Source organism: Acinonyx jubatus, chromosome A3 (assembly GCF_027475565.1).
Source record: "Acinonyx jubatus isolate Ajub_Pintada_27869175 chromosome A3, VMU_Ajub_asm_v1.0, whole genome shotgun sequence".
NCBI classification, from domain to species: Eukaryota; Metazoa; Chordata; class Mammalia; order Carnivora; family Felidae; genus Acinonyx; species Acinonyx jubatus.
Window position 1 is genome coordinate 56,346,866 of NC_069388.1, and position 23,622 is coordinate 56,370,487.

The 23,622-nt window shown below is 42.5% G+C and overlaps 1 protein-coding gene across 2 annotated transcripts in view; it reads right to left on the reverse strand.

The window, feature by feature from the left end:
- Window positions 1-20,787, reverse strand: part of SLC9A2 (solute carrier family 9 member A2) — a 98,983-nt gene extending 78,196 nt beyond the window's left edge. The window contains exon 1 of one of the 2 annotated variants that reach the window (XM_027069370.2): window positions 20,219-20,787. In XM_027069370.2, coding sequence (XP_026925171.1) covers window positions 20,219-20,516 — 298 coding nt within the window. In that variant the 5' untranslated portion in view covers window positions 20,517-20,787. Of the gene's footprint in view, window positions 1-14,675; window positions 20,174-20,218 lie in introns of those variants that run through there. The other variant, XM_053200375.1, reaches the window with a different exon arrangement.
- Between the last annotated feature and the right edge of the window lie 2,835 nt (window positions 20,788-23,622).

Here is a 23,622-nt window from a genome sequence, read left to right on the forward strand (position 1 = left end):
CAGTCACACTGTGCAGATGTTGTTAACAGACTACTTACTGCACTACAGTTCACAGACCCACCTGAGGGTCTGTTTCACCCACTAGAGCAGGTTCCCAGGGTGGTAGCGAGTTTTACTCAATTTTGCCCTCCCATTAGCTCATAGGTTGTAGCAGGTGGACCAAAATGGCAGTAAAGAGGGGCATCTGGATGGCTTAGTCCATTGAGCATCCGTCAGCCGGCACAGAGCCCGCTTCAGATCCTCTGTCCCCCTCTCTCTGCCCCTCCCCAACTTGCTCTCTCTCTCTCTGAAATAAATAAACATTTGAAAAAAATGACAATAAAGAGAAAAGCGCTTCACCTTCCCTTTGATCTGGATGTGCTCCTTTAGGGGTTTTACCCCATGCCTCTGGACAAGCATGCAGTGACAACCAGATAAGCATGCTGTCGCTGGGGGTCAAGCACTTGAAAACAAAGATCAGATCATGGGCTTCGCCTTTTATCACAGTCCTCACCCACATTCTTAGTTCCAGCTTTTCTATCATTTTCTTTAATCTTTAGTTTTGTTATTTTATTTACCAGCGGAACACCTAGCCAACTGGTTTATATCTGATTACCCTAAAGGTTTATGCTTTCATCACCGATGGTGAGTTCTACCTTCAACTCAATTTCCTTAAGGTTGTAAGAGTTATGCTGTTCCTCCTTAAAATCTTCACTTCCACCAGACACAAAAGAACACACACTGTATGATTCCCCTTATATGAAGTCCCTAGAGTAGTCAAATTCGCTGAGACAGAAAGTAGAATAAAGGCTCGCAGGATCTGGGAGGACAGAGGATATAGGACAGGGAGTTAGTGTTTAATGGGCAGAGTTTCTGTTTGGGAAGACGGGAAAGTTCTGGACATGGCCAGTGGTGATGGTTGCACAACATGGTGACTTGACCTAATGTCACTGAATTGCACTTGAAAGGGTTAATATAGTACATTTTATGTGGCATCTATTTTACCACAATATAAAATACATCTTCACTTTCATTTTTCACTTTCCTACTCATTCTTATGAAGTAATTATGGCACAGAAAAATGAAATATTGATAATAGCTACATAAACCCTGCTCAGCAAACAAGTGTGAAAGGATGTAGCTGAAACTGATCTCTGCTGATAGGCACTGGCACCATGCACATAACCCAAAACAACTACCATCAGCTGAAGGCAACTCTCAGCGTGGTGAAATAAAGCATGTCTGGGCATTTTCACTGTGTACGTCTCTGCCACAGCATTTCCACTCGCAAACATTTTCACCGCACAACTAATCGACCAAAAGGACTTCTGCTCTAAAAGACAGAAGGACTGATTGACAGTTTGGTTTCATTTCTCCATTGACAAAGTTCCCATTGTTACATTATATAACTATTGGCTAGACCTCATAATGTTCTATACGGTGATGAGCAGACAGGGTAGTATTAAAATAGCAGGCGATAACTTCTAAATCGACTTGATAGAAGAGATGGTAACCAAACTTACTGGAAGTGTGAAATAAGACAGTCCAAAGCTGTACTGCATACTATACTCTACTAGAAAATATCAGTTACAATGATAACAAAGCTCAGTTACAAATGCATTACAGCATCACTATGTCTTGTACATTTCCCATAGAACTCTAGAACGTCTATGAGCAGACATGTGACAATATGTCAAGGATGAACAGCAGTATAGAAGCCTTTCAGAGTGCAAAGCTCCGTTACAAATGTGTATCCTAGTCTTTGGAAAACTGATACTTCTCTAAATGAAGGAAGACATTAACAATGAATTTTATTGTATTTTTCATGTTTATTTATGTCCTTTTACATGTCCCTGTTTCACTTTCCATGGCTTCATCTTTTATTACAAATATCCTAATGGCACTTCTATTAATTTTTTCATGTTTTATTATGTCCATTAAACATGAACGTCCCTGTTATCTTCTGTGATTTTCTCTTTTGCAGCAAAATTGCCTTACACCCAACTAGATATACAGCAAAACGTTTGTGGCAATCATGTTTGTGGTGAAATGACCAAGAACCATAAAATGTGCAAAGCACGGGCTGTCCAAAAATAGCAAGCAAAAAATCAGGATTTTCTGCGATGCAGAGGGGAAAATAACTAATTTTTACAAAAACGCTCATAGCAAAATATCAAAAGGAGATGGCCGACCAAAGTATAACACGCTAACATGCTATCCCAATCTACCATAGCACATATGTCAATTACAGCAATACTCCTATGGGTTTATTGTAAATGACGCTCAGTGAACAAGAGCACAAGAATGGTTGTCTTTATTATCGTTAAAACTGTTAAATTCACCAATCTTGTTCACAGACATATTTTTAAAGGAAAGTGCCTCTTATATGGGACCTCATCATCCACTGAGACCCTAAGACCAGATAGCCTTATTTAAATTGGCAAAACAGAGACATTTGGGGGAAGGTAAGTAACACGTTCATTGTTTTAACAATGGTCGGGATGACATTTGATGTATCCATAGAGTTTACCTTTCACAGATAATGAAGTTGCTGTGTGACATAACTAAATGTCAGAGGCAGGGTGAGAGGGACGTGCCAGCAGCCTGGCATCCCTCCCAACACTGCTTCCCACACCTGCGCTCCTTACTCAAGGTGTAAAACGGGAATGCCTTTTACTTAGGGATTCCATGACAGCCTCCCCATTTTTATCAATGGTAAGGGGATGTCACCATTTTTACTTATTTCTCTTTTGGTAATACAACCATATTCTGAGGATGGTATTCATTTTGACTATTATTAACTTGATAAATTCCAATGGATCCTGAGTGCATAAGAATCCCAATCAATAGACTCACCTCCCTTAAATATAAGCAGGTATAAATACTGGAAGCAAAATTTCATGCAATGTGAAAAAGGCTGGGCCAGAGGTTACAAACTGGCAGCTCATGGGCCATCGTGGCCTATAGACCGATTTGGTTTTGCTCGTTGTATTTCTGAATATCGAGCTAATCTCTCGTAAATGAGACTTTCCACATACAAATTCCTCTGTTTAGTTTATCTTGAAAAATCAGCAGACTGGGCCCTCGGTCCCCCAGTCTGTGCAAGGTGGCAATCAGCTGGAACTGGGCAGGGGCTTCCTCTAGTCAGAGCGAGTGCTGGTTCTCCAGCTTGCCTGACAGCCTCCCCCACGCTGGGCATCCCCACCCATCCAGTCCACACAGCATGCCTATGCACTACTAGGCCACACTGTGCGCTGTCCGTCTAGACTGCAGGTCCAAAAGCCTATCTTCAGAGGCTACTCAGACTGCAATGGAGGGGCACCTGGATGGTTCAGTCGGTTGAGTGTCCAACTCTTGATTTCATTCAGCTCAGATCATGATCCCAGGGTCCCACGTGCATGATCCCTGCGCGCATGGGGCCTGCTTAAGATTCTCTCTCTCCCTCTGCCCCTCTTCCCCACTTGTGCTCTAATTAAAAAAAAAAAAAAGACTGCAATGGAGACTGGGGCGAGAAACCTTACATTGTCTTTCTCTTCAGTCTTCTTTTTAGACTCCTGACTTCAAATCGGAACTGCAGCAATGAGAACACAACTCAGCACTCAGATTCCATGGCTTATGGGACTGGCTTCCCATCTCTTAAGCAAGTGACCAGTGCTCAGCAACTCAGGGGGGGGGGTACCTCCCTCTTCTCACCGGGCCCCATGGCTGGTTTCTGTCAATAGGGCGAGCTCCCTGAAAGGTCCTAAGTGCCACACTTGGAGTTGGTGACTTCTGCAGGCTGAGAGAACTTCCCTCAGTGTATGCTGAGGCATACATTGCAGGCTGGGACTTTCTCCTCCACTGAATCCTAATCTGACCCCTGAGCCAGGGCTGAGCACAAGAAGTGACTTGTGCCCTTGCCTCATTATCACCTGAATTAAGGCCTTTTCTTCAGTCTCAGACCCATTATTTGCATTCCGGGGCCATCAGCAAGATAAGATCAATTCTCAGTGTTAGTTAGATTTTTCTTTCTACAAGAAGTTGGGCCCAGAGAGTTAGCCTATAACCAGTGGTTCAGAAAAGTATTTTTGCTGAGTCGAGTATGCAAATATTCATGAGCAGAAATCTCATATTTAGTTTTTACCTGGCTATCTGTGATTGCTCATGACAGACTTAAAAGTTGTGTGTGTGTGGTGTGTGTAACACATGGAGATACATGTGTGAAGTCATCCCTAAGCCCTGTGGTTTGCCTTGCTTCACGAAAGACACTGCATCCGATGCTGAGAGTTTTATGTCACACAGAAGACACATTTACTGGGGCCGAAGGCAGATGTGGCTGGAGGTGCTGCTCTCGGAAATCCGACGTGGAAAAAATAAAAGACTACATAGGTCTCTGGATTTCAAGGAAAGTCACAAATTGAAACAACAGCAAGCTATCCCTTCAAATGATAGAGAATTTTTTTGGTTCCACACATGAAGGTGTCTGGGAGGAATTGTGTGCTGGGCTGAGCGGGAACCAGGTGGCCTGGGAAGATGTTCCTGGCACTGAATCCCTTGGCTCTCAGGGGCCCGGAGGCCAAGCAAAAAGGGCCAGAGTCTCTCCAGGCTTGGCAGCCCAAATCAATTTTGGGCAGGCCGATCACAAAGAAAGTTCTCCTGGCTGTAAAAGAGGCTGGGCCACAGTGGTGAGCACACGAAGCACTGTGCAAAGTTAATGATTCTGTTGATACGGCTCCTCAGCTTGTGCGTTACAGCGTATCTCCAGTCTTCCAATACCTCTATAAAATCTATTCTAATGAAGTGACAATCGCGTGCCCTGGCTGCTCGAAGGAGGCTTCTGTGACAGAAAAGCTCACTATCTTTCTAGGAATTCTGAAGGAGATGGTCATGCAAGAGACTAGCTTATTAGCATCTATGTAAAGTACATACATCATAATTATTTTGCATAGTTATCTTGTCAAAAGTAAATCAATTTCTTCCTTTCCAAGATAAGAAAGAAACTATGCTCGGAGACTGAGGAAAGCCAGCGAAGAAAGGAGAAATAAATAAATGAACACTGTGCTTTTCTGTAAATAATACTTCTTGCTTTTTATTTGAGTTATTTGCGGTTTTCAATTTTATGTTAGGTTGCTTACCACTCAATGGCTTTCAGAGGATCAAACCAATTACATAGTTTACCATCTTGGTTGCTTCCTACTGACGAGGCCAATCTTAGATTACTCTGTTAACGGGCCACACTCTCCTTTTTTTTTTTTTTTTTTCATATTTATTTTGAGAGAGAGAATGCACAAGCAGGGGAGGGGCAAAGAGATAGAGAGAATCCCAAGCTGACAGCATGGAGCCCAACACAGGGCTTGATCCCATGAACCCTGAAATTGTGACATAAGCTGAAATCAAGAGCCGGAAGTTTAACCAACCAGGTGCCCCCACAGTCTCCTTTTTGAAGCTACAGGTAGGCTAGGCCAGGGAAATGAATTCCGAAGATGTTCAGTTCTTGCTATCAGCACGCTCAGATTGGGTCCTACGAATTTTGCAAAACGTTCCATGAGCGCAGTGCAACCAAGATGGAGTAGCCATACCACACCATCCACATGGCCCAGAAATTATAACTGATTTGGGTGCGTCCTTACCGCCCACCAAGGCAGCAACTCTGCACCAGGAAATAACAATGACACTGGCCAGTGTCCCAAGAATTTTCACATATTTTACATCCGGGTGTGAAATATGTGCCTCCCTATGCCAAGTAAAGTAATCCACAGATGCCAGGGGAATTTCTAATATCGCCAGGTGGGAAACAAGATCCACGCTGTTAAAATGCTCAGAGCAGCCCTCGGACGCGCCAAGAATTCTTATTTAGCAGAGTCCTCGACTCATGTTTCTCATGAAGTACACATAAAGTCGTCACAGAACTTGTCCTGCATCTGTCAGGACTGCAGGTTCAGATTTTACATCTCTGAAGCGGATTCGACAGCCCCATATTCTAAATATCTTTAACGTTACCAAGTTCTACCCCCTTGTGGCTCTTGGCCCACCCCTTTTCCTTCTTCTTCTTTCTCCACTGCAGTAACACCCTTCGATGAAGGGGTTCGGCCAAGGAAGGGGTAGACTGAAAGAGATCTTTCTGAGGGGAAAAAAACTCTCCCGGGTATAGGCATTATGTAGGGGGAATGACAGTATCCAGGGAGTAGTTAGGTTTGCCAACTGTATCTGAGTAGACTTTCTGCAGATCTGGCTGGGAGGGAGAGGGACAGGGAGGGGGCACCGGGATCCAAGACCCGGGAGTGGTGACAGGGACCCTGGGGTACTCTAACCTAGAGAGAGGCAAGACTTGCCATGCAGGCCAATGGCTGAAAGCAATTTTTTTCCTACTGCCCCAGCTAGATGTTAAAGCCCAAGATTTGTCATTCTTTCAACCCGTGTGTTAGTAAATGATTTATGCCAATTTTTGGTTGTGTTGTTTGCCCACCCATCATTAAGTTATGCACGGTTATCCAGGGAGCCTACCGCACCCACCCAACCACCTTGTGTTGGGAGTTTTATGTTCCGTTTGGCTTTTATTCCTCTGAGAGCCTGCCTTCTAAACAAACGTACCACTTGCTTAAAATAAATAGATCAAAGTATAGTAGAGGAACCCACAATTGCCAGTAATTGCTGCCTAATTGCATTTTTCAATTAAGTGGTCGCTAACACTTAACTCCAGCCACTGGTTATATACACGGAGGGGATCTGCGTGCACACCGGTGGCCAAAGCTAAATTAAGAAACTACCCTATTTGGCAAAAGGATGCTATTTTCTCAACTTACCAGAATCAGCATATTTTTGCTCATTTTGCCTCCTCTCCAGCTTCTGATTACCAACTCGGTGATCTCTGCACATCCATGTGTCTTTCGATTTGCTTATCATTGCAAAGACCAAAGGGATTTCAATTCTTAAGAATTCTATGGTCCAAGCATCATCATAATTATTACACTTTAGGAAAATAACCAGTACTACTAATAATATATTTAGTGGAAAAATAGAAAACCGGAGTCCTGCCAGTTATACACACTTGTTCACAGATTCAGAGACAGCAATAAACTCCCTTGGTTTCAGTGTCCTCAAAACACAAAATTGAGACATCAAGACCAAACGGGAAGAAAAAGAAGAAAAGAAAAAAAAAAATCACTGCAGAGAGAGTAAAGTCATTACATATATAAATCGGCTATCTTATCAACCAAATCCCTTTAGCAAAGCCATTAGCACCCACGAACCACGCTTCGAATGAAAGCACATGAATACATGTCACCAGTAAAACAAAGCCAAGTGAAGACTCTTGTGAGAATCAAAATAGGCTTATACATGTGAAGCAGCTGAAAACAGAAAACAGTACTGAGGATGTAGACATCATGAGTTTTGACTGTGAATTGCCTAAGCCCTGCAGAGGTAGACAAAAACAAAAGACACAGGCCCCTGTCCCTGGAGCCTGTACTTGAGGAGGGAGGGACTGTGAGCACACACAGGCGACTAATAAATAAATAAACATATGTCAGATAGTGACAAAAGTGCTAAAGGAAGGAAGCCGCGCACAACAGGACCCAGAGAGACTGGGGTGGGAGCTGTTTCACGCAGGCACACACACATATTTTCTAGTTCTCTTAAAGACATCAGCTCCTTGAGCCCACGGCAGCATCTTTGTATCCTTCCGGACAGGTCACAGAGGATGCACAAAGAATGATGCCATTTTCCTAAGAAGACAGGTAGACATGAATGGTGTATTCCTGATTACTTTGGGCAGGACTTTGTTTTACAACTCCTTCCCGTCTCGATTCCTAAAGGAACACAGTTTAAAAAAAAAAAAAAAGAAAGAAAAAAGTACAAAGGGACTTGGGAATGACCTGCTGAAAAACATGTTTGCCCTGCTTGTGTGTGAATGGACATTGCTGGGGACCCTGAGGACACGGAGTAGACCCAGCAGCTCAGAGGGTGTCAGGAGGAAGGCCTAGGGGAGAGCCAGCTCCTACAGAGAACGTCTCACCGGACCACAAGCCTTGTGTGCAAGGCCCTCTCTGCTGCCTCCCACCTACTATGCCCCTTACCTACTACACCTGGCTGTTCACCCTTCAGTCTTTGACAGAGGAACCTGCCACCAAACAAAGGGGGGTGCGTGGCCTTTCTTTTCTATTGCAAATTAACTTACAAAAGCAGACAGATGATTTTTTTTTTTTTACATTTATGCAACACTGAAAACTGCAAGGTTATGATTTAGAGAGAAGCCCGTGCATAACACCAACAGCAGGAGACAGGGCCATCCAGACAATCTAACAACTTGCTACAGAATAACTGGACGAAACAGACTTTGGTGGCACGATACCGTTATGCTTTGGAGGAGGAAGCAAGACATCAGTTCTTATCCGAGGGCTAACCACATTTCCAAGGTCTGAAGGTGGCAAGTTTTCTACGTGCACTCTCATCAACCTCACAAGGAAGCTACTCTCATTCTCCTAGTTTATGGATGAAATAGCTGAGGTTATAGAGGATTATTAACTCACCCAAACTCCACAGCTAGTAAGTGGCAGAGGTCAGATTTTGGACAACAGGGCAGAAGTTACCACTCAAAGTATATGCAATTACAGTATATGCATTGTATGTAGAGTGACTAAATAAATGACCACGTGAACTAGCATATTTGAGAGTGAGGGGCAGACTATTAATATATGTTCTCGGATAATGGACGCAAATCATGGATATCATGGACAAACCAGGAGGCACAGTTACCTTAATTGCCACATGATTAAGCTGAGGTGAAACAAAAAGTGTCTCTAACTACTATTTACTTATTAATTTTCTCAGTGCTTATTTATTGAGTACCTGCTCTGTGCCAAGCACTGTTCTAGTCAGCATGTCAAAGAGACAAAATCCCTTCCTGCACGGAGCTTCCATCCTAATGAATGTCGTTCACGTGTGCAAATGTGTCTGCATGTGCATGCATGTGCATGCAGTTCAACACGTGTGCATGCACGTGCAACCATGAAACACATTTAACACCCTGTCTCCTGTAAACCTGCTGAAGCTGAACTTTGGCCTATTAAAATGTATATGGTAGCCCAAGTTATGGGTTGAACCTTTAACCTATGAATCTTAACATGTTAAATATATGTATCAAAAGCATTGGAATTCTATATTCTCTAAGTTATGCATGGGAGACAAAGCTAGACCAAGCTTCAGAAATTCCAGACTCAAGTTCTAGCTCTGACACCACTTATGAGTTATGCCACCTTGCCTTCTGGAGCTCCTTCCGTCCTACCAGTTTACAGAGTTGCGGTGAGGTCCGACCAACGTCAGCTGTAGAGTCAAATGTGCTTTCAGTTGGTCCACACAAAGATCCTGTGAAGCAGGCAGAATGTAATCATCGTGGTCCGATTTTACAGGGAAAATCTGAGACCATCAAGATTAAGGTTAAGAGTGTATGAGATAAGGCACATCTAGGTGCTCTGGAGACTACAGACAGATGCCTAGAATGTAATACTCTTCTCTGGGACAAAACACAGTAGAGCAATGAGGTACGCTGACCATGGATCCCACCTCTACCACTTAAGAGTTGTGATACCCTGGACGGGTTACCTCAGCTCTCTAAACCTGTTTCCTCATCTATTTTTTAAAACTGGGGATAATAATGATGGCTTACCAACCAGAGTTGTTGTGATGATGAAATGAGACAATGGGTATAAAACACTTGGCCCGAATACCGGGCATGGAATAATGCTTCATCCTGGTTGGCTATTATTGTTTTATTAAAGAAACCTGTGATAGAGGGATTATGTAGGCCCAGCCATCTCCACCCTCCAATGCCACAATAAAAGACTCTGCTCGGCTGCATTTACATTGATCAGGATTCCCAGCCCATGGATCCCTAGGAAAGGAGGTTAGTAATAGGGAGTAGCAGAATTGCCTGTGGCAGAGTCACAGGAACACGGCAAAAGAATCGTCCCATGGCCTTGTGACTCCACGAGAAACCTTCCATGGATAACAAAATTTTTAAACTGCTTTAGAGCACTTTCACAGGCAGGCTGGGCATGTATAATCTGTTCCATTTGCTGCTGAAATTTCTAAAGACAGTTGTGAATTTGACTTTTCTGTTTTTCACATGTGGGCCTTTGTATGCCAACACCAAGTATTAACATGAAACTCACCTTTAAAAATATGGTTATGTCACAACCACCCAGAGAGCTTTCAAAGGAATTCCCATACCTCCCCTGGAGTTATTGAAGAGGGAAAGGAATGCATACATCTTCAAACAAGGGATGAATTTTACAAATCAAGATTAGAAAGCCCTGGAACAGTGATGAACAATGTGTAGGATTGTTGCAGGAAGTACATCAATTATGATTCATCACATTTAAAAGATGTAATTGCAAGAGAGTAACCTCTAATTGTGCACGCCTCATTTAGAATGACAATACGCCCATGTCTGCACGTCCCTTTAATATAATAAACACATGTTTCTCTTGGCTTAAGTTTCTTTTGCTATAAAAGTAAAATCTTTGTTATAAATTACTTCCTCCCCTACAGAGTATCTCTTATTATCCCTTGGAAATGTTAAACAGGTGGGGCAGATACATATCCCTACTTCTACTAATTAAATGTGAGAACCAAGTCTTGGGAGGATCATACAACAAAGTTAATGGCAGAACTCAAAGTGCCACAGGGTCTTCCTGCTTCTAATCTGGGGACATATTTTCCAAACCTCAAGTCCAACACTTTTTCAATTGCTGAACTATTTCTCTTCTACCCAACTATGAAAATATAGAAGAGAAAAGGAGAATAGTTACATCTTCCCATCCTGCAGATAGAAAAACTAGGAAAAGAACATATTATATTCACCTTACATTGAAGAGAGTCCATTATGATATCCTATGGGCAGAACATATCCATGGGCTTTTAACACTACATAGCACGCATTTCTTTTAAAAGTGCCATATAAAATGTCACTGAGCCATCCAACAATGTGAACACGGATAAAACCATCTCGTACTTCAAACACAGAAGATTAATATCTAGCCACATCCGAAATAAAGGAAAATGTCTCCGAGGCCAGAAACAAGAGAAGTCCAAGCAAGAGACATCAGTAGGATTTCAAGCCACAATGAACCTGGGGGATTGGATTCCACACAAGTTACCTGCACTACGTGCCGGGACCTAGCATTTGAACACCTATATGAAGCCAAGAAATCCGAAGTCAGACCAGTAAGGGAAGGATTCATGCATAAATTCCTGAGTCTCAGAGAGCTACTTTGTGCCAAATAAACACGTACTAAAAGATGTCTATAGCCAAGGAAAAATTGAAGGAAATACATCAACTCTTTATAGCCTTGGGCAGAGGGAAAATTCACCTGTGAAATATAAAATTCCAGATTGACCCCACACACAGGTTTAAAGTCCACTTGAATAATATAGGAAAACCAAGCTAGCACTAAAAACCAATCACTGAAATTCTGGGTCCCAGCATGAAAACTCAAAACCATTTTTGTTAGAACCATTCATAACTTAAGGGAAACAAACCACTTCCAAGTAAACATCCCCTGCTGAAGCTAAGCTCACAATAAAAAATATAATCTATATGAGGAAATAAATATCCAAAAGGGAAAATCGGTAAATGTGATAAACATAATTAACAACTAAAAATAACAGAAAAATCTACCTTTTTAAGTTTTTTTAATGTTTACTTTATTTTTGAGAGAGAGAAAGAGAGAGAGACAGAGACAGAGACAGAGCATGATCAGGAGAGGGGCAGAGAAAGAGAGAGAGACACAGAATCCAAAGCAAGCTCTAGGCTCTGAGCTGTCAGCACAGAGCCTGACACAGGGCTCGAACCCACAAACCGTGAGATCACGACCAAAGTTGAAGTTGGACGCTTAACCAACTGAGCCACCCAAGTGCCCTAACAGGAAAATCTAAAAAAAAAAAAAGGAAAAACAAAAACCACAACAACTATAAAATGAATACAGTTTAAATAAAATACTCCAAAGGAGGAGTATAAGTTAATTAAATAGTAGAATAGTATGAACAAAATGCAGGTAGACTGGAAAAAGAACCAAAGCAGCATAAATGAAAATATAATTAAAATGAAAAATCCAATGAGTAAGTTAGGCACAGATTAATCTGTGAAAGTATAATGTGGTACCGGAAAAAAAGATCTGATAAAATCACCAAGAAATAGAAAAGAGATGAAAAACACCAAACGGCATTAAGAAACATGGAAGCACAAGTCCAAGCAACAAAAATAAAATAAGTCAATACCTAGACATACTGAAGAAGCAGCAGAATATCAGAAATAACCAAATGAAAAATCTTAAATACACACAGACAGCAAAGTCTGATTAATCCAAAGGGCAATGAGAGTAATAACATAAATCTCCTTAGCAACAAAACCAGACAGAAAGTAATGAAACAATATTTTCCAACTGATAAGTGATAATAATTCCAACTCCTATGCTGTTATATAATCATTCAAGAGAATAATCAAGATAAAGACATTGTTAAAGATCAAGAGAATTTATCATTCAAAGGTCCTCCCTGAATGAAGTATGTATCAAAGAAAACACTTCAGTAAAAAGACAACAATGTGGAAGGGAGAGAGAAGAAGTAACAATAAAAAAATTGGTAAGCATGTTTGCAAATCTATGTAAACACTGCTTATAAAAATTAAAAACTAATTTGGAAGAAATTAAATACAAACCAGGTCTAAAAATTAAAGTCTAATTTGGAAGAAGTTAAATATAAACCAGGTCTGAATCCTAAACCAAAAATTACAATTCTGAAACAGGCAAATAGCAGTTAAAAATTTTAAAGTTTAAGTATTATTAAGGAACAGTAGAAAACAATAACATAATAGTAAATACTATGTTTGCCATGTTCCAAAAATTGTTTTAAGATTTTACATATATTAACTAATTTATTTTTTATAGCAGCTTATGACATTGGTACTTGCATCATACCCATTTAACCAATAAGGCAACTGACCCCAGAGAGTTTTAAGTTATGTACCCAATATCTCACAACCACAAAATATGTAGGAAAATGTAACTGGGATGTGAGCCAAAGCAGTCTGCCGTGGCTCCTGTTAAATCAGGTAATCAAATTAAAATTGAAAAGTAAGCACAAAAGTAATTGAAACAGAATATATAATAATATGTTAAAAATAAATGAAAAAAATTGACTAGGCCAAAATATGACACTAAAATTAAATATACCAAATAAAAGCACAATAAACAAAGAACAAAATAAGCTCACATATATCTTAACTTACAGTAAATGTAACTGCAATTTTTAAAATTACAAATATTTTTAAAATTTACATTAAATATAAAAAAATCCAGTTATATGTAGGGGTTTTTTTTGAGCTTTAAGTACGGACTTTATTAAAAAAATTTTTTTTAACATAATTTATTGTCAAGTTGGCTAACATACAGTGTATACACTCTTGTACTGTTGGTGGCAATGCAAACTGGTGCAGTCACTCTGGAAAACAGTGTGGAGGTTCCTCAAAAAATTAAAAATTGAACTACCCTATGACCCAGCAATAGGACTACTAAGAATTTATCCAAAGAATACGGGAGTGCTGATTCATAGGGGCACATGTACCCCAATGTGTATGTAGTTTAACAAAATATATCTGAAGAACAATTATCTAGTTGATTTGATTGCAATGTTAACGGAAAAGATATGTCTGGAGAATGTAGATGTGAAAACAGATACAGAAAAAATACATGTGCAAAATCTAGTTTTATTTTGAATAGCAATAGTAATAAGAGAAAAAACAGACTATGAGCCACAAGAATATCATTGAAAATAAAGAAGCTCATAATTTAATCATTAAAGAATTTACTCAGAAGATATAATATTAAACTTGTATGAACCTAATAACTTGTCATCAAAATATATAAAGCAAAAACTGACAAAATTACAAACAGTAATTGGCATCACAATCTTAGAGACTGATTTTAATGTACCCCATAACCTAATAGATAAAATAACCAAAAACTCGGCAATTCTATTAAATATCTGAACACCATAATTAAAATGTAATCTAATCCTCTGTGTGGAGGCATGTTACCTTCATATGTGCACATGTGCCTGTATAGAATCCTACATCCAATAAACAGAGAATATATAATCTTTTTCTCTTTCTTTTTATATTAGAGAGACAGAGAGAGTGGAGGAGTGGGGGGGGGGGGAGAGAGAGAGAGAGGGAGAGAGAGAGTACAAATTTTAAGCAGGCTCCACGCTTAGCATGGAGGCCAACACAGGTCTCAATCTATTAACCTGGGATCATCACCTGAGCTGAAATCAAGAGTCGGACACTCAACTGACTCAGCCACTTAGGCACCCCTATAATCTTTTTCAAGCAAGCATGGAAAATGCAGTTTAAAAAGGACCACAGGGATATTAAACCACAGAGGACATCTCAATCAATATCAAAAATCAATTATCAGGCATATCTAACCAAAATTAAATAAAATATGAATAAATAAAAAATAACCACATATCTCAATATGCTTACTGACTAAAAACTATAATTCTAAATAATTATTGGGCTAGAATAAAAAAATCATAAGGGAATTTAAAAATACTGAAAACTAAACAATAGTGAAAACTCTACATATCGAAACTATACAATGCAACTAAAGTAGAACAGAACAATATACTTTTAGCCTTAAATACATATATTGCTGGGGTACCTGCTGGCTCAGTCGGTTAAGTGTCAGACTTCAGCTCAGATCATGATCTCATGGTTTGTGAATTCAAGCCCCATGTCAGGCTCTGGACTGAGGGCTCAGAGCCTAGAGCCTGCTTCACATTCTGTATCTTCCTCTCTCTTTGCCTTTCCCCTGCTCATGCTCTCTCAAAAATAAATAAGCGTTAAAAAAAATACATACATTGCCATTCCTCTAAGATATACCCATTTGGATCATGAGAAACCATCTTTAAGAAGAGTTTCTTTTACTATTCCTATTTCAGCACATGAGGCATTTCTTTGACTTCATAAAGACTGTATTGGATTTTATAGATTTTAAATCGGTGGCTGGGTGCCCTTGATGAGATACTTCAGTCATCTTTCCAGCTTTATCACTGATATGTTAAGTTCTCATTTCAGAATACAGGTGGTTTGTCAATTAATAGCAGTAATGATTTCACGCAATTGCTTAGGAAAGTGCAATTTCATTTGCATCACCTCCCTGAATTCTTTAGTCTTTGCCATGCTCTTTATTGTTATTATAATTTGCAATACAGATAAATTTACATAAACATAGTTATCATGACTATGCTTTGTAACACAGTCTTGAGTGTTAGTTTATCACAGCTTTGAATTTAATGAAAACAAGTAAATAGCCACATTTTGGAGGAACTGATGAAGAGAAATGGCTTCTTAGGAGTTGTAATAACTAAAATAAACTACTGAAATAGTTTTGTGCATTTTCCTAAGACTGATGTCATTTTAGCATAAGGGCATGCCTATTTTAGAACATAGGCGCTCATAAAAACATTTGTCATTAAAATTTTTGAAAGTAATATTATGTTTTCAACTATAATTGTTTTTTTCAGGGATTAATTATCATTGTTAGGTGGGAATACACATATTAGAAAACAAGTAAATTCAATAATTAATGAGCTAAACTTTCAATTCAGGAATGAAAAAAAAAAATATATATATATGCCAATAAAGTAGGAGTAACTAAGTAATACAGAGAAGAAATTGGTAAACTAGAAACCAAACAAAATCTAATTCTTTGAAAAAGTATAAAATAGATAAACCTCGGAGACTGTTGATCAAGGTAAAGAAAGAAAAATTACCTGTTATTCTTTTAAAAGACATGAAAATATTTCTGCATTACAGTGCAGTGATAAGATTCCAGGTGGCACCTGAATGATCCTTAGAAACAATACAAGCTGCTGCAGTCATCCTTCACACAGAACACAGGAAATGTATGGTGAACCCAAAGTGGAGAGAGATGGAAGCTTTCAGACAAAAAGAAATCAAAATTCTTCTTTTAGCTTTATTAGGAACAAGCGCACGCCATCAGGAAGACTGAGCTCCACAAGTGTGTTCAAAGTAAGATGTGGTTCAGAAACAAGGAAAGATCATGAGCTTCATCCACTGACCAACTAGCTGGTGTATACACTTCAAGAAAAACAAATACAACAAAGAGAAACAGATCAAGGGCAACGATAGGTTTTTCTAAGAGATCAAGATCTCAGGTAATACAGACAGATAACAACTGCAGAAACTATCTGGTTTCATATTTCAAATCAGGACAGACTTGATCCCAGAGGAGAAACCTTCAGGGACCAAACTGCTTTGACTTTTCCTTAAAATAATACTACAAGTTATTTAATGTCAAGACAACGGGGTGGAGGGAAGTGGAAAATTCTGCATCCTAACCCCAAGTTTAAGGGCAAAGGAGATGAAAAGGGCAGGATTCATGCTGACACCTGGAAGAGGCAAACAGGCCAGCTCAACAAGACTACTAGGTAGGTGAGGGGACAAGAGAACGGAGTTGTGTTGCTTTAAACAGCAGGGACCCAGTACTCTGTCCCTGAACTCCGAAGAATGGTAGAACACATGCCCAAGTTCACCTGGTTTAGGACAAATCCACTGATCCACTTCATGGGCAAGGAAATCAGAGGAGACAATCTTAGAACACTCCTGGAAGTTCTTCCTCTTCTTAATTCTTTGGCTACCTATTACTCTAAGCTGTAGAACTCCATTGCTGTGTATGGGATTACCAAGCAAGGTGTGCATTTTATAACTGTTAAAAAAATCAACAATTATTCAAAACATAGATCTTAAAAATTAAAGAATAATACAAGTTCACATGTGCTAACTTGGATCTAAGTGAAAAACAAATTCTAAAACTGCAAAATTTAACACCTGTTCAAAAGTATAAGTTTCCTACATTCTTTGATTCATTTAACCTACTTTACATACACATTCACATCATCATCATGATGAGAGGATTTTCTTTTTAACCAAGTAATTCAGAAATTGAGTTTCCCTAATAACCAGGTAAAACAGTGAAAAGTTGAATCATTCAACACTCTCCCGCAAATGCACCTGCTCACTTCTGACTGCAATATTTCTAAGGTTATATTGTACTGCAATATAGCCAACAATTCTGAATTCACCATCAGGCATGATTTAAACCTCCTACAAATGTTATTAGGAGCCTCCATTTGGGGCAACCTGTTACCTTTGTTTAGATTAATCACCAGCAATGTTTCTCCATGTTCTCTGGGTAGGTAAGTTCAGGTACACCAGGTACATGGCATAAAAGTGCTCCAAATAGAAACCATGGCATTTTGCATGAGTTAACACATCTGTAATCTCTCAAGTCTCCCTGCACAGCTCAATTCATCATCGTGCCCAAAATATGAGCAAATTAAGTCATATAAGTCTCCCCAAATAATAGTTTTTCCAGGGCAAAAGTTAAGATAGAATTTGAAGGACTAGATACTGTTTAATGGGCTGTAAAGGCATCCCCCAATACAAGGACAGTCTTCCTAAAATCCAATAAAAAGTGCAGGGCCGGTGGGGGAGGGGTGTGGGGGTGGATATCTGGGCATTTCCAGACTTCTCTAAGGACAGAGTTGCAATAGGAAGGCAGGGCTGGACTATATATACACGAAGAACCTAGGAAAGACCCCCAAGAACTGGCTTTGGGAGACTCAAACCATACTCTCTCTTCTGGGAACTATATATACCCTTTACCCCACCCATGGCAGTCTCCACTGAGGTCTCTCTCTGGTCAGACCCTTCTGGTTGGGAGACATGAACATCTGTCTGTGTTCCCATTTCTGTGCCACCCCAGATGCAGGGAAGAAAGGGGACTTAGTAGCCAGTAAAGATGACAATTGGGGGAGGGGCAGAAAGGTCAGAACAACAAGTGCCAGGGAATATAAATACATCTGGGTATAAAACAAAAATACTGCCAATGGGCAGATGAATACACCTATGAAGTCATAGAAGCATTTTAATAAAACACCACACAATTAATGGGATAAAGTCAAACGAGATGAATAGATGATGACAGAAAACAACAAGTATGAAAGAGCAACCCACACACGAATAGGAACACTTGGGAAAGGCTGAGCCTAAAGGAGTAGAGAAAGGCAGGAGGTTACCCAGCGCAGTGGAAAAGGAAACACAGTGCCAAAGCACTACCCAAGGCTTCAGTTCACTCCTCTTCCACGCCTACTAGTGACAATATTCAGCGCTTACCACACGTCCAGCATTTTCTAAGAATGTTATACATAGGTAGTGTCATTTAATCCCCATAACAAAACAAGCCTCCAGGATAGACACAAAGATGAGACATCAGACAGACCTGGATGGAATTCTGGCTCCCCACCCACCAGCAAGGTAACCTCCCCACTGCTGTTTCTTCGTATAGGAAATGGGGTAATCAGACCTACCCACGATGGTTGTGAAAATTAGAGGTAATGAACTTAAGTGCCTACCAGCAGCTGTTATTAGTGTAATTAATCAGATTAAAATAATCAGGAGTGAAGAACAAAACAAAGACTTGTAATTGAATAGAAATAGCAACCGAGCAGCAGTAATGGAAACAGGGCACAAAAGCACCTCTCCAGCGATGGAGGCTGGGACAGAGTGAACAGAGCCTGTCTTTGGCTCCCCACTTTGTATATCTGTGGGCAACTCCTGTAAACTCTCCAGAGTTTCAGTTTCCACCTCTATCAAGGGCAGGGGAGGGTATTAATATCTGCCCTTCCTGCGTGGCAGGGTTGTTGTAAGGACCATGTGAGGAGACAGCACCTGAGTTTATTGTTACAGACAAGGAGTTTACGTAAATGTGTATACCCTACCTGATAGATGGGGAAATCCACTTCCCCTGCTTCCACTTCTCAGGTGGAATTAAAACACTGAACTAGTACAACAATGTCAAAGCCAGGCAACTGCAGCCTGAAAAGTCTCTAAACAGCATGTGCCTCCTTTGGCCACCATTAATAGAATCTAATTAATTTTATCTGACATCAGGCTTACCTCCCACAACTTCCACCCTCCTGCAAACCATCTCTTCTTACCTGCTTTGTGCTTTCCTCCCAATTTGTGCCTTTGTTCATTCCTCTCTGGAATGTTGTTCCCTTTCATCTCCGACTGACCCTACCCTGGTCATCCTTGAAAGCCCAATTTAAATGCTCCCTTCACATCGTGAAGTGACTTCTGCCTCCCGACACTGCCATATTATCTTTTCTGAATTTGTCACACGACTTAGCACTTTCTTGTATTAGGGTCACTGGTGTGTATGGCATCTCTCCCACCAATCAAAAAGCCCAAGGCCGACAGGCAAGGCGTCTTCTCATCCTTTAGGGCGACCTGCCTCACGGTGCAGCACAGGATCTTTCCGAGGACAAATGCAGAAGACGTATGCAATAATGCATACGTGTCTTTCGACCTAATAACTTTTTGAATCATGACGACAGTAGTTGACATATTTTAAAACAAAAAAAGTATTTAAAATATAAAGCAAAAATAGCATAAAGCACCATGAGCACAACAAAAGTTTACGTGTTGGGGGCGTGGGGAATGCAGGTGAGAAAAGACATTCTGCGCTTCTGCTTTCCAAATGAGAGTTAAAGAGACAGTTTAAAAAGTGGGTTAATTATTTTTAAATATGCATCTTGCTTCACTGGCCTCAGTCACCTAAGAAAATGCTTCCTGGATAGTGACAGCCTCAGCCCAAAGGAGGGGAGGAGACAGGGTGTTCCTGTCGCAGCTGCAGGCACTCAGTCGTCCCCGGTCCTCTTCCATGCACCTCATTAGTCAGGTGCATGGCAGGGTCTGGGTCACTGCCAAGGCGCCTCTCTCTCAGAGCATCCAGGGCTTTAACCGTTTTAGTCTCTGTGCTAGCCCTCACCTCTCTCCCAGTGGGGGAGACCAATAAACCTCAGCTAACTCGCCTCCTCCCTCAGTAAACAGGTCTCTACTTGGGCAGGAGGCTGTACCACTTGGTGTCCGAGGCAAAAGCAAGAAGCAAATCGCTGAGTTTGTATGGACTAATAGTTTCGGGCTATTTCAAGGCCAATGTCCACTTAAGAACCAAAGCATGAAAGTGTTCCTCCCGGGGTCCCTTTGGAACAGAAGCTGCTCCCTGATCCGCAGGGAGGTGGCCACCACCCAGAGGCCAACTCGCCTACTTGGACGCCCACCCGGGCGTCCCCTTCCGATCGCCTCCACCCCAGCTCGCGGGTCCAGCTCGCTCACCTATCTTGGCCAGGGAGGCCAGCAGGATCCACAGGGTGATCTCGAAGGGGATCTGCACGTGGGGGTAATCCAGGGTGAACACTGGCAAACGACTCTCCTCGAACGGCGTCGTTCCGGGAGCCACCACGCTCGCGGGGCTCGGCGGGCTGGAGCTGGAGCCCATAGCCCTGGACGCGTCCAGCAGGGTCTCAGCCACGGTGCCCGCCGGCCCCGCCACCTGCAGGAGCAGCAGCAGCAGCAGCAGCGGCGGCGGCGGTGGCGGCGCCCGCAGGCTCCTCCCGGCGCCCGCGGGCTCCATGGGGTCGGCTCCCCGAGCTGCCGGCGAGCCCCGCGCTCGGCCCTCCGCGAGCTCAACGCATCGCTCCGAGGCAGCGCCGCGCGCTCGGCTGCGCACAGTGCGGAACCGTGAGCCGCCGCCCGCCGCGGGGCCGGGGTCTCTGCAGCCGCCGGTTCGGTCCCGCTGCGAGCGGGCACACCGCCTGGCCGAGCGCGCACCCTCAGCCGCCCTCCGCCGCCGGCCGCCGGCCCATGCCCGGTGCGCCGCTCGCCGGCCGCAGCTGCAGGCCCTGCCCCGGGCGGCCCGCGGGCGGGGGCGGGGGCAGGGGCGGGGCGGGCACGGCGCCCGGGCCGCGGGGCGGGAGGACGCGAGCACCGGGCCGACGCGCCGCGCACCTGCCCCAGCCCGCGGGCGACGCGGGGCCGCGCTCCTCTCTAGCCCGCACGGCGCGCCCGGACCCCCCACCCCCGGAACCAGCCGGCTCCGGGCGGAATCGCGCAAGGTGGCCGAAGCTGTCCCCGCCCCGGAGGCAGCGTCGGGCGTCCCTCCAGCGAAGGGGCCGGCGCGACCCACGCGTCGCGCCCTTTCCCCCGCAGGCTCCTACGAGGGGACGCCGGGTGTGCCGGGCTCGCGCCCAGGCGCCGCAGGCTCGGGGTCCGGAGGGGAGGCCGGCCCCGCGGGGTGGGGGCGCTCCCGGCCCGGCCCCGGAGCTGCAGAGGCCGGGACACACTGGGGAGCTCTGTGGCTGTTTCAGAAAGTTGAGAAAAGCCTCATTTTGTTCCCCTTCCGAGGGTTATCACATCGCGTACTGTACAGGGCATTCTGCGCGCTGTAACTGTCCGTGCCAGACTCTCTTCCCACGCTCCCACTTTTCTCGTCCACCCGGTACTGGTTTCGCTCCCTCCACCACTGTCGCTTCCCCTGTTTTCTCCCTGCCCCCGGTCACGAAAAAGAAAAACAGCTGTCTCTCTTTTCAGGCTTAGAGGTGCACATGTCCGAGAGCAACACAAATATAATTATTTCGTGAAAAGCCAGTGATTTGCCTAGCTCAGATTGACTCGCTCCGCTAATTACAGGACGGGTTGCGGTTAGGAGAGGGGAGGAAAAGGGAGCGCGATTCTCCTTGGATCTCCAGGAGCTTCCAGCGCCGACCGCCCCCTGCCTTCGGAGCGCAGCCTGCTCACAGGGCAGTTTTCCGCTTCCCTGGGTGAAGTCTTACTGCCCCAGTATCTTCATCACCAGAAACTGAAAGGATCCATCGTCGAAAGCGGACCGGTCGTCATTCAAATAATTGAAACCGTTTTCCCTTCGATATTTAGGAAATAAAATCCTTCTCTTTTTTCAAATGTTTTCAATGTCAAAATATGATTCCTGCTACTAAGCACTCGGCATTTCAGAGTTTAAAGCAGACACCCCCCCCCCCCCCCCAGTTCTAACATAGGGAATCTATGAGAGGTCAACAGAGGATACACGGGAGAAAGAAAGGAAAAAAAAAAAAAAGGTCTCCACCTGAATAGAGCATATAAGTCATCTTCAGACTTTGAAAGTTATGCAGGACAAGTCCAGGATAAGAGAAGGATTCTAGGAGTACTTCCGTTAATATAAAGCATTAGTGTTTCAAAAGTGTAACAAGAATTCAATGTAGGGATGTCCTATCTTCTTAAAGAGAATCAACGAGCCATTCAAAAATCTGCCTGCCTTCTAAATTTTCATTAAAAAGTATGTGCTTCATATGCCTGGGAAGAAAGGAGGAGCAAATAATACGTTTGTAAAACTGTGTAGCTCTATGTGGGGAGCTGCATGCAAAGCACTTTACCTGTATTTTTTGTCAATTATCACAAAACCTCAAAGAGGTAGACATTCTTCTATCCATTTTACATTCTTGTACCCCTTTTGTAAGCGAAGAATTGTCGATGAAGAAATACTTAAAAGCAAACAAGCAAGCAAGCTGATGTACCCAAGTTTACCAATCAAATAATGGTCTAGGAGGAATTTAAGTCAGCCTGTCCGTGCCAGCACTCCCTCCACCTGAGGACTAGTTGGCCATGAATGGCAGATTATTTTCTCCAGTGGCTTTACATAGAACAGTGGAGGCTAATTTAAAGATCGTCCAAAAAAGCCACAGCAGAATAAAGTTTTCTTTGCAGTAAGCAAATCGGGCCAGTTCTACAAGTTTAGTGAAATAACAGCAGGGCAAGGGCACATTCAGACAATAATTTCTAGAAGTTTGAATCACAGAATGCTTTGAAGAATGATTGTGCATCATAAACAAGAAAACGAATGACAAATCTATGTTTCTGGGATCTGACTGCCCATAGCAACTGTAGAAATTACAGACTCTAGTATCACTTGTATAAATCTGTGTTATTGTAGTTAAAGATTATCAGCTTTTTCTTACATTTAGAAAAGTACTCTTTTCTATAAATGGAAGATGAAGGACTTAGTTTTATAAACAATCTTTGCATCCTTCCCCTAAAGCAAATAACAAAGTATCAAACTGTACTCCCATGCTGAGGAGGGCCTGGCTGAGCCATTTTTCAAAGGGGCCTATGAGTCAGAACTCAACCCCTGAAAGTGGTAACACCACCTATTACTGTACACATGAAATGACTGAAGGTAAGATCATATCTCTATCAAATTAAAATCCTTCAGTGACTTTTCAGTGCCATTTGGAAAGATTAAAATCCTACAGTGGCTTACCTGATTTGACCTCTGCCTTTCCTACTACCTTACTCTATCCCATCACCATGAATGCACTGTGAACTCTGACCAAAGTTCCAGGCTCCCTCTCACCTCAGGACCTTTGCACATTCTGTTCTTCCTCTTTTCTGCCCTTCACATTGTTAATTCTTCCTAGGGTCTCTGCTTGAAGGTAGCTGGTTCAAGGATGTCTTACCTGACACCTACCTTTCTGGACTAATTAGAATCCCATTTTATGCCTTTGATGTCTTTCTATAGCTTTCTGTCTTAGCACTTAATCATTTTACTTTTCTCACACTAGACCAAAAGCTCTGTGAAGGTAAGGGGGATCGCTTTGATTAACTTGCTTATCCTTAGCTCCTAGCACAGTGCCTGGAATAAATACCACTTAGTATGTATCCGATGAAGGCCAGCTCTCCTGCCTTAG